The 14,600-nt window shown below is 43.3% G+C and overlaps 3 protein-coding genes across 7 annotated transcripts in view; 2 read left to right on the top strand and 1 right to left on the bottom strand.

Moving 5' to 3' along the window:
* LOC111065283 (soluble guanylate cyclase 88E) overlaps positions 1-901 on the top strand; it is a 41,710-nt gene extending 40,809 nt beyond the window's left edge. For both annotated transcript variants that reach the window (XM_022353397.2, XM_022353389.2), the window contains exons 11-12: positions 59-355; positions 426-901. In XM_022353397.2, the coding sequence (XP_022209089.2) occupies positions 59-355; positions 426-594 (466 nt within the window). In that variant the 3' untranslated portion in view covers positions 595-901. The remainder of the gene's footprint in view (positions 1-58; positions 356-425) is intronic.
* Positions 902-1,863: 962 nt separating this feature from the next.
* On the bottom strand, positions 1,864-7,032 carry LOC111065017 (E3 ubiquitin-protein ligase RNF123). The gene is made up of 11 exons (XM_022352953.2): positions 6,758-7,032; positions 6,451-6,697; positions 6,179-6,324; positions 5,380-6,117; positions 5,032-5,314; positions 4,634-4,949; positions 4,163-4,572; positions 3,988-4,101; positions 3,280-3,930; positions 2,607-3,213; positions 1,864-2,552 (listed from the first exon to the last, which is right to left on the bottom strand). The coding sequence occupies exons 1-11, from the start codon at positions 6,919-6,921 to the stop codon at positions 2,233-2,235; spliced, it is 3,996 nt and encodes a 1,331-aa protein (XP_022208645.1). The 5' UTR covers positions 6,922-7,032; the 3' UTR covers positions 1,864-2,232.
* Positions 7,033-7,728: 696 nt separating this feature from the next.
* LOC111065021 (transmembrane protein 165) lies at positions 7,729-14,465 on the top strand. Of its 4 annotated transcripts, none has more exons than XM_022352968.2 (7): positions 7,729-7,763; positions 10,293-10,600; positions 10,665-10,958; positions 11,026-11,166; positions 12,179-12,754; positions 13,387-13,569; positions 13,668-14,465. In XM_022352968.2, exons 2-7 carry the CDS (start codon positions 10,421-10,423, stop codon positions 13,845-13,847), a joined length of 1,554 nt encoding a protein of 517 aa, XP_022208660.2. In that variant the 5' UTR covers positions 7,729-7,763; positions 10,293-10,420; the 3' UTR covers positions 13,848-14,465. The 4 variants fall into 4 exon arrangements, with proteins under 4 accessions (XP_022208660.2, XP_022208686.1, XP_022208677.2 ...); XM_022352985.2 differs by lacking the exon at positions 7,729-7,763 and adding an exon at positions 7,908-8,200; XM_022352977.2 differs by lacking the exon at positions 7,729-7,763 and adding an exon at positions 8,269-8,451.
* Positions 14,466-14,600: the final 135 nt, after the last annotated feature.

Genomic DNA, 14,600 nt, shown 5'->3' with positions numbered 1-14,600 from the left:
TTGCCCTCAGCCCCCAGAACCCTGAACAAATATCTAACCTGATGCCTGACTCTTGCAGACCCCATTCCATGTCGAAGGCAGCGCGAAAGGCCTTCCTGGCAGCCAAGCAAACCAAGGCCATGGAGAAGCTGGACAAGATGATCGAGGAAGTGCACGAGGTGGAGTCGCAGTCGGTGGTCAAGGCGGCCAACATGCGGCTGGCCATCTTTGGACATGATGGCGGTGGAGGAGGAGGGGGAGATGGCAATCTGGCCGCTGGTGGTGGTTGTCCGCTGTTCCTGCCACCGCCACCGCCACAGCCACAGCAGCGCCTAATGGCTGGCTCCATATCAGATTCGAGCATCTGTAATCATGGGTAAGTAGCGGGCAAATGAACTGATTGATTGATTGACTGATTGACTGATTAACCCAACTGCCTCCCACAGGCACAGCCATGCACCCAGCTGCAATCACATGGAGCCAAAGATGAGCAACAGTCAGAGTTTCCAGCACAGTCCCCGAGGCGGCATCAGCCATCAGTGCTGCAGTGGGTTTGGTCATGGCAATGGCAGGCACTCGCATCGCATGCACTCGAATGCCTGTCGGATTCTGTAGAGGAGCAGCAGCAGCAGTACCTGGGAGTCCCCCGGAGTCGCAACTTCACATTCATATCATGTATACTATTCTGATTCTGATTATAATTCCGTTTTCTGCTCAATGTTGCCGCGCGCGTGCTTTGGTGACGGAATAGTTGGCAATTATTAGGGTTTAGTTAGTTGTTGATACTCATAGGATATAGCACCCCCACCCCCCACCCCCACTGTAGCTAGTCAAACACAGGGCTTTAACACTTGGCAGCTCCATGTCTAAATATGCTAAAGAAAACTGTATAAATTGTTATAGTACCTATATACATATTTCTGTATCTAAATGTTGATCAAAAGATTACAAATATCTTGACCTCTCAAATATGACAATACCACAAGAAAATACACAAACAAACACACACAAACACAAACAAAATAAATACAAAATATTTTCGAGTAGCATGTCAAAAATATTGTAAGGCTTTTTCACGCATTCAACATCATGATACCACCTGAGGGCAACCTTAAGGTTCGCTCAAATATATATTATATATTCTATATATGTATTATAAAACTCTATATATATTTACTATACATACATATATATATATGTATATATATGTATATATATTTGTAGTAGTTACATGTTTAAGGAGTAGTTTTTATGTGTACACCGCCTATTAAATAAATGTCTCCGAAATCCTATAGCATTTTTTTGTTATTTTTCCAATAGGTTTTCAGAGCAGAGGTCCAACAGTTTCTATGGGTGCATGCGAATTTTTTGGTGTAGAGTTTTCATTTGGAACAAATATTTAGAAACAATTACTACAAATTCTACTGCTTGATGGGGTAAGTACATACGAGTAGTAGTAATGAGGTATAAAAGGGTATAGAAAATAAATATATAAAATAACAGAAGTTCAGAACATATTTCTCCCATATTTAATTTATCCCATCAATTAACAGAATTTTAAAATTTAAAAACAATTTAGTTTTAGCTTAATATTTGAAAACATTTCCTTAGATTATATTCTGTTGGTTTAAACTAAATTGAGATTCGCTTTTCATAAAGGATCTTATGCACATTGTACTGTAACAACATTTTCCATTTTAATGCATAAATTACTTTTAATAACATAAAATATTTTCTGAGACTTATTTGCAGATTCCGCTGTTTAATCTGTAGTTCCTAAAATGTTCCATTTAAATGCATAGACATTGAGTATGTCATATAGATAGTCTTTGAGCAAAGAGAAGATGCTCTGTTTGAAAATGCAGATCTGATAGTTGGAAATAGTTATAGATATATGTTATATATTGTATGTATGTATGTGCTAATCAGGCAAAATCAGAGATCATATTTTTATATTTTGTGCTACTTAATTAGTTTCAATTAATTGTTCTTTTTGCTTTACAGTGCCCCCTGTTTTTTTTTTTTTTGGGTGGGGGGCATATCACATCTTAACTACTTTTTGCAAGCCAAAATAATAATTGAACTGAACGAATATCTATCTGTAGGTGTGGCATATATGTCGCTCTACATACGAGTATATATGTACACTTTAAGCGTAGCAGGTTGTTGTCTTTTAACAGTGACTAGACTTGGTTGGGTTTCCAGAGGAATATATCTTTGGTTTTACTATTCGGTGGGTTTTCTCTCTCGCCCTTAGGCCCTCTCGCTCATCGGCGATTGAACGACCTCGTCGTTGGAATAGATGAGCGTGCCATCCAGCGTTTCAATCGTCTGAATGGTGGTCTTGCAATAGAAGCACACCTTCGAGTTCATCATGTGCTGCATGATGCAATCGCTGCACGACTGATGCTTGCAGGGCGTAAACACGGCAGTGATGGGCTTCGCACAGCATATGGGACACAGCGAATCCTCCGACGGTAGTGTGATGTCCGAGAGCAGCGTCTGCTTCATGCGCAGACCCTCAATGAGCCGCCGTATATTGTCAATCTCCTCCGAGTTCACGTGCGTGGGAACTGTATGCAGAAATGGTTAAAAATTTGAACAGCTCTTCGATTAGATCTACTCACAGTCGGTCAGGGCAAACTTAATGATGGGCGGATCGGCTCGAATGCGCTTCGAGTTGCTGGGAAACGGCACCCTCACATCGTTGGTAAGCGGATCAATGTGCGGCCTGGCGGACGGATCAAAGTTGCCACGCGGTATATCCTTCTGCTCCAGCAGCGGCGTACGTATCTCACCCAGGGCAAACTCCAGTGTGGCAAACTGAAAGCTCGGATCGGTGAGGAAGGCACGCGACAGGCGCGTCACCTTCTGCGGCGTTATATCAACGTCCATTTCGCTGCGCATAAGGGCCAGCAATATGCCCAAGGCGGCTGTAATAATTGGAAAGTGTGTGACCGCATTAAGATCGGCCGAGCACATGTCAACCACAAACTGGAAGCAGCCCGGCGGCACTGTGACCCGTGACAGCACCTGGCTGATCAACTGGCAGATGCGATTCAACAGCAGATCGCTATTCGGACGCGATGGATCTGTAACGATTTCCGGCGACACTGTGATGATCATCTCCAGGCAGCGCATCAATGAGACTGTCAGCTCGAAGCACATGGAGCAGATCTTCAGCTGCTTGGGCTCGAACAGTGTGTTCTCCTGTCGCTGAGCCGTGTTTTGAATCTATCGAAGAACAGAATGAAGATGAAGAGTCAAGCAAAGCCATACAAATTAAGTGCCGCCTCCTACCTCCTGCAGCAGCAGTATGAACTCCGAGAAGGCCCAGTTCAATTGACTCAGCACTGAGTTGAGAAAACTGGTGGCAAACGGTTCATCCTCAATCAGTTTGGAGCCAATCAGTCGTTGGAAATGCTTCGATGGATTGGCAGGTGCCACATTGTGCAGCAGTCCCGTGTGCGTCTCGTTCTTGGAGCGACTGCGGCACAGACCCATGTGCAGCGGCAACGAACCGCCCTGCCAGACACAGGGCTGGCGGGAGTCCTTGTACGCATAGCCCTCGCCCATCCAGAAGCGCAACAACAGCCAGTTGCTCTGGCCCCAGGCCCTGTTCTCGTACGGACGCAGTAGCGCACGCACCAGGGCCACTTGGGAGCGGCGCGAGGATCGTTCCAGCGCTCGCACTCCGGCCTTGTGGCAGGTGAGCGTGCCGAGGGCTTGTAGCAGCGAATCCTTGCAGGAGGCTAGCACAATACGCGGATCCGCCGAATGCACGCCCAAAAATTCGGCTGCCGAAGTAACAGCACACTCGGAATCCGTCGCCTCGAACTGGGCCTTCATATCGTGATGACTAAAGTCCATCACAGCGTCCAGCAGAATGGGCAAAGTATTCACATACACCTCGGGCACAAAGGAGAACAATGGGCCCGTATTCGAGGCACTCTACAAGCAAGGGAAATAAATTAAATGCTTCAATGGCAGGGAGGCTCTTTAGCTCACCGTCAGGGTGCGTATCATACGCTCCAGCATCCAGATGAGCAGCGAACGCCTCTGGTTATTCAAGGCCACGCCACGTAGCCAGATTTGTTTTCTGGACATCGATATGGAGCGGGTCTGCCGGATAAATAAAATTTTAATAAATCTGTTTCCGATCTTCTCGCTGCATGGAACTCACCGCAAAGACATTTTGACGCTGACTAAATTTGGAGCGCAGCTCGCCCATCACATGCGTATGAGCATCGTTCATGCAGATACTGGCATGCTGCTCCAGAGCCAGCAGCTTGCGTTCGACATCCTCGCGATAGTATTTCGTTTCCTTGAGCACATCGTTCAGGGCAGCAATCTCATCCCTGACCGTGGCTATTTTCACAATATACTTGTGCCCCGCCGAGTAGTAGAAAATGATGCACAGATCCAAGAGTTCGCAGAGACTGGCCTCACCATCGGCATTGCCGGGCGATGCCTCGGCGCCCTGATTGGCGCGCGGATTGATAAAGTGCGTAAAGGTGGTGTTGTTCGTGCCCTGAGTGTGTCCAATCACCGCCACATTGTTCACATTCTCCCCAAGCAGATAAAGTGTGGTATCTGCCAGAAGAGCAGAAGTTTAGGCGGTTGGGCGTTGATTAGATTGAAGGCAAAGACCTACCCATATCGTTGGCTCTCGAATTGTTGCGATCCTCATCGTAAATCTGCTGTGTGCGTACCGATCCCAGACGCGCATCGATATCCGGCCGATGGACTTTGCGCAAATGCGATAGAACGCCGCCCACACGATCAAAGTGCATGTAGTCGAAGGTGCCATCGAAAAAGTAATCGCTATTCACCTCCACATTCTTCCCCGGCATCTCCTCCCTAAACATACTGCGAGCCTGATCGATCAGAATGCAGGTAAAGGCCAGAGCCACCGGTGCGTCCAGGGGATGCTGAATGCTCGACTGCATGAAAAAGAAAGCATGGAAGGGCTGCCACCATGACAAAAAAAAAAGGAAAAAGTAAATGAAAATTAATATTATCTACATTTAAAATTGAGACTAAGCGTTGTACCCTCTGCTCCATGCTAAGATCGATGACATAGCGTCGCATCTTGGCCAGGAATAGCGTACGACTGGAGGGACTAGACGCCGTGCCATCTTTGTTGATCATCAGGGTGCTCAGTAAATCCTTTTGAGCCGCATACAGGGGCTCCGTCAGCTTGCGCACTTTCTCCACAACGCTGAGATACTTGTCCTTGGGCCCATCGATGCCATCCGTCCAGGCCAAGTGATCGGGCAGCAGCTCCTCCATAATATAGAACTCCAGCGGATGGATGTACAGGAAGAAGGCAATGCTGAGAATTGAAAGAGTTGCCATAAGCTTTATGCTGCATAGAATATAGCCCCCTCCCCTACTCACCAGTGCTTCTTGAATAGCTTGCCCTCGAGCAAGAATTTCCTCGTCTGCTCATGCAGGCAGAGACAGTGCAGAATGGCCAGCGTCTGGCGATGCTTCTCATAGTCCAGGCCCTGTACCGTGTGCGTAAAGGTGGCCAGCAGGGCATTCACCATCTTACGCAGCACAAACTTGATCTCGTCGCCCTCCATGAAGTTCCAGAAGAGCGACAGCAGACCCTGCAGCACACTGTGCGGGTTCTCCTTCTCTGCCGTGAGGCTGGTCATGCTGGATATCCTGGCCAGCAGCACATCCTCAATGATATACGAGTCAAAGATCTCGTTGGTGAATCGTTCAATCAGCATGGTGGCAAAGATACAGTAAACAGTCTTCTTGGTGGACACACGAGCCTCGCTCTGGTTCGCCGAGGCCTTATACTGAGCATTGTATTTGGCGAAAATGCCAGCCAGGTTTGTGAGGTAGTTCATCAGCAGATTGGTGCGTCGCAGCTTGAGTATGGGTCGTGCCATGAGTGGCTGAAATCCCGGCACTGGATACACAAACGGACGATTCCCGAAGTTCGCCTGAATGCCCTGGGTGTAGCCCAGCGAGATGGCCGCATAGAAGGTAATGCCTGGACCCTTCTCCAGCTTGTTGAATGCCACGCCCATCGAGCGACCATTGCGATAGTATTCAATGAGCTCCTTATCCACATCGAGGGTCACACCAATAATATCCCCAATCTGCCACTTGTCGCCGTATCTGCGAGGAAGTATTATTATATTAGTATTTGTATTCAAGGATGAGTATTTATGAGTCCTACTTCTTGGTGGATATATGCCAAATCTGCTGTTTGCTGCCATCATAGCCATAGCTCAATTTGGTATCACCGACGCCGCTATTTTCATTGAACTGACAAAGGCTGGAGGCCCAGCCCATTTGCATCACTCCCTTGGTGTGAAGTTGAACCTGGGAAGAAGGTCAAGTTCTCAGTAGGTGCGCACGTGCAACTCACACTCCGGCCACATAGCGTGTGTCATTGACCGTTGGCCACCAGGCCCCATAACCATCCCCGTCCCCGTAAATAGAGATTACCTCATACATCCAACGGCCGCCATAAACGCAACAATTTGTTCGCACCGTATTGAAACTGCCTTGGGAGCGCAGGGCCAGCCTGTCCGAGGATACGCGCACTGTGGTGGTGTAGTCCACATCGAATATGGTCAAATCCGGTCCGATGCGGGACTCTGTCTCCGCATAGAGGCGACGGATTTCCTCATTGCTGTCCGTTTGAATTTGCTGAAATTTGTCGTCCAGCCATGTCTTCACGATGGTCATTTGCCTGCTCAGAAAGGGATTCACAGTTCAGCACGGAACGGAGCAGCTTCCAGACACCACTTACTTGGAAACGGACAGTTCGTCAATCTTGAGCGGCTTCGGATCCGGCAGCGTGGAACAATTGGCTCCTTCCAAGTCATCGTCCAGGTCTGAGTAGGGATTCTCCTGGTCCAGCTGGTCAAAGATGTTTTCATTGAATACTTTTACGAATAATTTGGATATCGACATCTTGACACTGTCATATCATTGCTTGCTATATCCGAAGCACGTTCTTTTCAAAATCAATGTCCGTCAGAAAAGGGATTCAATGTCCATTAGAGATGAACAAGTTCTGTCTAACGGTGGCAAATATCGAGTCGTGTTGGGCCCGAAATGTCACATATATTTCATTAAAACATACATATGGAAATAAATATCACTTAACAAATGAATTTAAATATTTTTTGTATAATGACGCAACTTTTAATAAAATAAGCAGCTTTAAGAACAACTGAAACAGTCTAGTATTCGAGTGCAATATATATTGCAGAATCAGCTCATCTCTATGTGTGGCGCTAACAGCTGTTCCACCTGTAGCCGCTTTACCACACTGCCATTGAAAACGATTTTAAAGATTTATTTTTGGAAATGTAACCGTTTAGGATGTATTATATACTGGATGTTTTGATCAATCTCGTGAAAAATCGATTCATCAATCAGATAAATTTATATGTTCAGTGCTTAGAGTACTGTCTAGCTGGTAATATTAAACCGAAGATCAAAACCGAGAAATATGATTTTCGATTATGGACAGAGATTAACCCTTTGTCAACCAGGGGTACTTCGATCTACGTACGGATATTCTGAAACTTGAAACATTTCTTACTCATTTCAGCTGAAAGATATTGTCTTAATATTTTTGTATAAGTAAAGAGGAAAGATGGATCTACAAGAAAAATATACAAGCAGTATTTTTTTCCGCGGCATAATTGAAGGTGTTGCACTGTTTAAATAAAGGGGGCCTAGGTGGGCTCATTTTTATCAGACAGTACAATACGCAGTCACACTGTATAATCCGCGGGCACACTGATGTAAGGACGTGTTTTTTTTTTGCGACTCCAGCTAAAAATTAATCTAATTAAAGTTACAATTGACAATTGTCTTAATTTAATTAGAATCCGGGGCTCTTTAACTGTGACAAGTGATTTTCGCGATAAGCTCGCCACTAAAATATGTTACAAATTGTCTGCGTCAGCGGCAAAGTGTTTGTCTTTAGTGACTAGTGATGCCAACCCCTGAAATACAAATGGCTAGATTTTGCTGTAAAAGAGCTAAAGAAACTAATTAAAGTGCCAAGAGAAACGAATTGATAACAACAATGTTACTAACTACTGCAGTTTAATAATTGGCTAATTACACGTTGCTTCACCTTGTGACTGTACTACATTCGTAATGGAGTCAAGTCAATTATAAGCATGTTGTATTTTTGCCATATCCAAGTGGTCAGCACAGAACGGTGAAGTGGACGGTGGGTTGATCACGAAAATAGAAAATTCGCAAACAGAAAAAGAAATAGAAGGGGGAAATAGAAATCAATGCCAAGCCATTCGAAAAAGAAAGAGCATTACAACACGCGAACGTACGGCCCATAAATGAATATTAATATTTCAGTTTGAGCATTCTAAGCATTCAATTGATTTATCTGTACAGTTCTCCGACCCGTTTTTATTCTTTTTTTTTGCGGAGAGAGCAATTAACGAATGAGAGTCGGTGTCTCTGGTGTGTGTGTGTGTCGTCTGTCTGTGTTTTTTTTGTAATTTGAATTCAATTAAATAGAACTGCAAATATATTTATTAGTTAATTGCCCCTGTCCCCCGGCACGTTGTTTGCGCCTGATTCTGCTAACTGTAAAGCCGCCCGCCCACGACCACAGGCTGGCTACTGTATCGTCTGTCTTATCAGTGTCCACTTACGTTCTGTTCATTCAGAGTGTCGTTGTCCGACGTAATGCTGACGTACATATGTATGTATATCTATAGTATATAGTAGTCAAGTTCTATGTGGAAATAAGAACAGGCAAGTGTTTGCATAACGAAAGCTCTTGCTCTTCCACTCCTCCTCCTCTCTGTGGGCGGGCGGCATCCTCCAACTTTTTGCGTCTTGAAACCACTCCGCACCACTCGTTAATCTTTTATTTATTGAACAAATAAATATCCACTTTTTCCAACAAGTGCGCTGTGACGTTGGAATATGATAAAAACAAAAAAACAAGAATATCTCTACATTTCTGCTCACATTCATTATACCCTCGGAGAGGGTAGAAAAGCAGAAATGATCATTAAAACACAGAAAGATGACGAGTAAAAAGAACAGAATGGATGATTTATGCTAAACAAATGGGAATCACAAGACAGACAGTGGAAACTCACACATTCCCCTTCACACAGACTCTTTTGTAAACAATAATTGCTCATATGAGTATTAAATAAAATAAACTGCCTTCTGTGATGTGGGGTTTACTTTTAGCAAATATATATTTCAGGATATGCATAGCAATCTTCTTAGTCACGATCCAGTACAATACTGTCATATGACAACCAGATAGCATTATCAATGCCCAATTTCACATTGTAATGGGACGACTGAAACTGGTCTCTGAATGTGCAAATCCATTTCGAAAAAATACCCGAAAATCCAAAAAGAGAACTCTGCCATTAACCATTACCATAAAGAAACGTAAAAATGTTTATAGCATGAAAGAATAATCATGAATATACACGCTTTTTTTAGATAGTAATCACATTTTTTGTGGATCTGTTGTCGGTCACGTATCTATATATTTATACCCTATCCTCAGAGGGCTCTTCAGTTGTAAATACAAGAAATTAAACTAATAAATGCTTCCATAATTGAATCAAAATTTCCCCAAGATTCTTCTGAATATTTTTTGGTTAAATTTCAACGGAATTTGTCTTCAAAATATTTGTAGAAATATAAATTTAAATAAATAAATTTGCACATGCTCTGCTTCCACCTTTTCGGTTAGAATATCATCTGTGTTCAGTCCTTATGTTTGGAGGTTAATTTAGAAGATAATAAAATGCCAGCCAAGCCAAGACAAAACCAAATATTTGTGGCTCCATCATCCCAGAGATATGCCAGAGATAAATCTTAAAAGAGTTGTCATACTCCCCGCAGAGTATCTGGTATCCTGGGTGAACGAATATCGCCCCCAAAAACATTATCTAATCGATGCTTGAAGTGCCGCTGACGGTGCCTGTACCTCTGACGTATTGAATGGGCCACTCGGGCAGCAGGCTCATAGTAAGAGATCTTATGTTATTGCCAAATAGGAGTCTGCCTGCCTGCCGGTAGAGGCAACTTTTTGGATTGACCATATCAGACGACACTTGTCGCAGTGCGAGGCAGCGGCCCGGCCCGGCCTGGCCTGGCCTTATCTCTGGCCTGACATTCGCCTGCTATCGAGCCCAAGATTTTACTTGGCCAAACACAGACATGCACACAGGCAATTTTTTTTCTGCTGTTTGCCTTATACAAATAAAAATGCCGCTGCGAACACTTGTTGCCTGATTAACGAACCGAACTTCATTCCTTTGCAGTCGGTCACACGAAACGGACACGTCATATCGTCGTTACCTTACCACGGATAATCCAGAGCAGAATACCAGCAACATTTGCATGAGGCTGGCTTAAAGAGCGGGCACAGCACAGCACAGACAGCACCAAGATGTCACAAAATCAATCCTATTTCTGGCAAACAACCAGACACAATGTATACCTGAAGCGTACCGCCAAATGGCACATGGCACTGGCCTTGATGGTGGTCCTCACATTCGCAACGATATGTGCAGCGGAATTTCAACAAGAAAACGAGGACAATGTGGCCGTACAATCGGGCATACAGAGCGTAAGTCCATTTGACCATCAATTGAAGTTCATTCGCTTATTTATATTATTTAATATATTTGCAGGGTGTGGAGGATCAAGTTGTTGGGAACAGAGCAACGGATCTAAGTGCATTACCAGATAAACCCACAGATACGGACCATAGGCAGGCCAAGGGCAAGGGGAATTTTATCGATGCGTTTACAGCATCGATATCTGTTATACTTTTAACAGAGCTAGGCGATAAGACTTTCTTTATTGCTGCCATAATGGCCATGCGCCATCCCCGTTTGATTGTCTTTGGCGGTGCCATTGCCGCCTTGGCGCTTATGACGGTACTCTCATGCGTATTTGGCTTGGCAGCTAACTTTATTCCTAAGGTATGATGCGAATACCTACGAAATGGCACATCCCAAAAACACATTTAAATTCATTTCTTTTATATAGATTTATACGTATTATATATCAACTGCATTATTTTTAATATTCGGTTTGAAAATGCTGTACGATGGCTACAAAATGAAACCAACCGATGCTCAGGAGGAACTCGAAGAGGTCCAAACCGATTTGCGTAAGCGCGAAGATGAGGTAAGTTATGTATTCCCTTTTTTTTTTTAATACATAATTAATTTACTATAAGTAGTTCTATGTGTTGTAGTTCCCTTTCTAGTTTTTGCTTGTGGCAGTTTTACTATTTTTTATATTATGTATTTTTAAGTTTACTTACCGCTTCTGTTAATAGCTCTCGCTTGATACATATGTGCTTAAATTTAGTTCAACAACTATTATTAAGCCCTGGCAAAATCTGTACAGAAACAATCGAAAATGCAAAAAGGCCCAAAGCGATCACTTCATAACCCCTAGCTTTGGTATACCAAATCCAATTTGATTTTTGAAACTCATTTGTACACAAGGGACGGCTAACAACTACAAATACTAATCAAATACGGGCTCGGAAGCTTTTTTTATAATTTTAATTATAGCTTAATTGCATGCGATTATAAATGATAAATTAGCTACCGAACAGAACTCGCACTAACCCCTTAACAAATCGACCTTCAACAAACCACAAACGGGCTACTTCGCGGAATGCTGGCATTGAAACAGCACCAGGGTTGCCACCACCACCCTCTCTCTCTCTTCTCCGGCCTTAAATTGTTTATTCTTTTTCCTGATTTTGTTTTATGTTACATATAACAAGAAAAACACACCACACACACACATACGCCTAATATGTGACTAATTGCACGTCTTCCGCATATCAACCAGCCCAAAAAAAGAGTTTTTGCAAAATTTTTATATAAACAAAAAACAAATACTAAAACCAAGAAACGTTTGATATGGAAAAACTTTTTGCCAGAAGACAATTCCACCTGAATTATTAATAAAAAAAAAAAACACAAAAAAAATTTCTCAAGTCAAATCTAAGCTAATGCAAATTTTAATTATTTTTTCTTTCAACCAAAAAAAACAAAAAAAAAATACAAAACGATTTTAATTGATTTGAAAACTGATTCGAAAACCTAAACCAACCAACCAACAACAACGTACAAACAAAATAAATTAAATAAATGCTGAAATTATGCGTTAATTTCTTCAGTTGCTGCGCAAGGCAACGCGCAAGTACGAGGATACGGATACGAAACGTAAGAATAGCAACTCGGACAAGGAGGATGCCAGCGAGCAGGCTCTCATTCATGGCCGCAACTCCATTGCCATTGCCGCTAGCTCGGGCACCGGCAAAGATTCCGATATGCAGCATCGCCAGCGACGCAACAATAATAATAATAATACCACCAATTCGACTAGTAAGCAAAATAGCTGTGATAAAACTGGCAACGATGATGGCGACGACTACCACGAGTCCGAGGGTTTCCTCAAGGATGGCATTCCGCTGAAGCTGAAGACCTTCCACAGCAGCAGCCCGGCCCATTCGGCGGCATCATCGAACCAGACCGAACAAACCCAATGTGAAAGCCCACGCAACAATCTGAAACAGAATCTGAATGGCGGCTCCTCCTCCGTGGCGGGTGATCATCTGACTGATCCGGCAACTGGGGTGGCGCTGGAGCCGCGTGCTCCCCTGGCCGGACACGAGAGCATGCATAGTCTGAGTGGCAGCTTGAATGGCGGCGAGGACTTGGCTGGCACTGGGAACGGCACTCTTAAAGCACGGGTTAGGCCAACAACATAAGAACATATAACCTATGAAAGCCATAATCGACCATAAACTACTGTGGTTGTTTAATTCTCATAATCGTTTCACGTGCTTTTTGCCCTCAGAAAAAACAGTGACACATCCCCATACACACACACACACACACACACACTCACACACACACACATGAAAAACAGTCATGTCACCATCCTGAATCATCGAAAATCAAAATTAGTTCCATAGTTCATCGAATTATTTTCATAAAATTTTATTTTTGGTAATTATTTTAAGTCTCATTTTTAATTTAATTTTGTTAATTATTTTAAGTGTCATTTATCATTTGGTTTTTGGTAGTCACTGTACTGTGTACCCCCATTCCCGCACTGTTCCATTCCCATGCATTCCGCACAGTGCTCAAACCCATCTCTCATGGATTATTTGCATGTTTTCCTGAAGTGATCGTTTTCCTGCTTATTACATTTTTTGTTTTTCCCCTCCACAGAACAACTGTGTCCTTTGACAAAAAGTCTTTCGATGTCTATGATTTGCAATTCCACTTTGTTTGCGCACATTTTCATCGACATTTTCTGATTCCCCCCACACCAATATTTATCCAACTAATCCTGAATGGCTTATCTTTTATCTTGTAGCTGGACCGTGATGTGAATGCTGCTCTTGTGCATGATGCGGAGAGTGGTCGCCGTCGTCCGCTGCAGCGGCGTGGTGCCGGCTACTTCACTTGGCGCATCTTGGCCCAGGCCTTTACGATGACCTTCCTCGCCGAGTGGGGCGATCGCTCTCAGTTGACCACCATTATTCTCGCTGCCAGCAAGGTGCGTAAACGTGCCACATATTATTCCAATTATTATAATATTCCAAACTCATTTAATTAATTTGTATATTAATTTCAACCTTTTTTCCCACATTCCAGGACGTTTATGGCGTAATTGCTGGCGGTATTATTGGCCATTGCATCTGCACTGGCCTGGCTGTGATTGGAGGTCGTCTAGTGGCATCCAAAATCTCTGTGCGCACTGTCACCATTGTTGGTGGCATCGTATTCATTGGCTTTGCTGCCTATGCTCTTCTCATGCCACCCGATGACCTATAGGCAACACAAAAAAAGAGATTTGCTGCCCGTTGACGACCACCACAAAAAAAAAAACTATATATATATATATATATATATATTCAAGATTTAGTTATAGTTAAGACCATTGTTTATGCGAGGAGCAATAGGCATTGCTTAAATGTTAAAATATTGGAATATTGGATTCGCTTGCTAACCGAAAAAAAAATAACAGCAACAAAAGTGCCTTCAGTGCTTTTCGCCTCGGCCATGACATATTTAAATTTTAAAAATTTAGTTCCCACCCACAATGAATTTCGTTTTGCCCCTGCCTGCGCTTAGCCAATAGCCAGCCCCCCACTGTACCACGTCCCATTGTCTACTAGTATTGATTTGAATGTTCAGTTTTGTGTTTAGTATTAAAGTTGAAAGATGATTTGTATTGTACATACGCGTGCTTGTCTAACCAGGTGGCCAGGGCTCCTCCTCAAAGTTGAAACAAACCCAAAAAGCCCCCCCTCGCCCTTTCTATGCATACTTTATGATTACGTAGCAGTGTTTACTTAAAAAAACCTCCCCCACAATGAAACTTTGTACAATTGATTATTTATGCGATTTTTGTATGAAGAAATTTAGTAAATTGAGCAAAACAAAAATGTACCTACAAATGGTGTTTAGATTGGGGCAGTGCAATGGGCAAACTGGAAGAATTTTAAAATATATCACAGGAGTCTCCGGATAAAAAATTTTGTCGCTATAGCGATAGACAGGCACACGGACATGGCTACACTTGAA

The sequence above is a fragment of the Drosophila obscura genome, unplaced genomic scaffold, assembly GCF_018151105.1.
Source record: "Drosophila obscura isolate BZ-5 IFL unplaced genomic scaffold, ASM1815110v1 contig_4, whole genome shotgun sequence".
NCBI lineage: Eukaryota > Metazoa > Arthropoda > Insecta > Diptera > Drosophilidae > Drosophila > Drosophila obscura.
The sequence above is the reverse complement of the archived record's forward strand: the minus strand, read 5'-3'. Positions and strand labels throughout refer to the sequence as shown.

Coding starts and splice junctions, on each gene's coding strand:
- LOC111065017 (XM_022352953.2), bottom strand. CDS start 6,921: ATGTCGATATCCAAATTATTCGTAAAAGTATTCAATGAAAACATCTTT. Junction 6,698..6,757: donor GACGAACTGTCCGTTTCCAA/GTAAGTGGTGTC, acceptor CTTTCTGAGCAG/GCAAATGACCATCGTGAAGA. Junction 3,214..3,279: donor TCATACTGCTGCTGCAGGAG/GTAGGAGGCGGC, acceptor GTTCTTCGATAG/ATTCAAAACACGGCTCAGCG.
- LOC111065021 (XM_022352968.2), top strand. CDS start 10,421: ATGTCACAAAATCAATCCTATTTCTGGCAAACAACCAGACACAATGTA. Junction 10,601..10,664: donor TACAATCGGGCATACAGAGC/GTAAGTCCATTT, acceptor ATATATTTGCAG/GGTGTGGAGGATCAAGTTGT. Junction 10,959..11,025: donor CAGCTAACTTTATTCCTAAG/GTATGATGCGAA, acceptor TCTTTTATATAG/ATTTATACGTATTATATATC.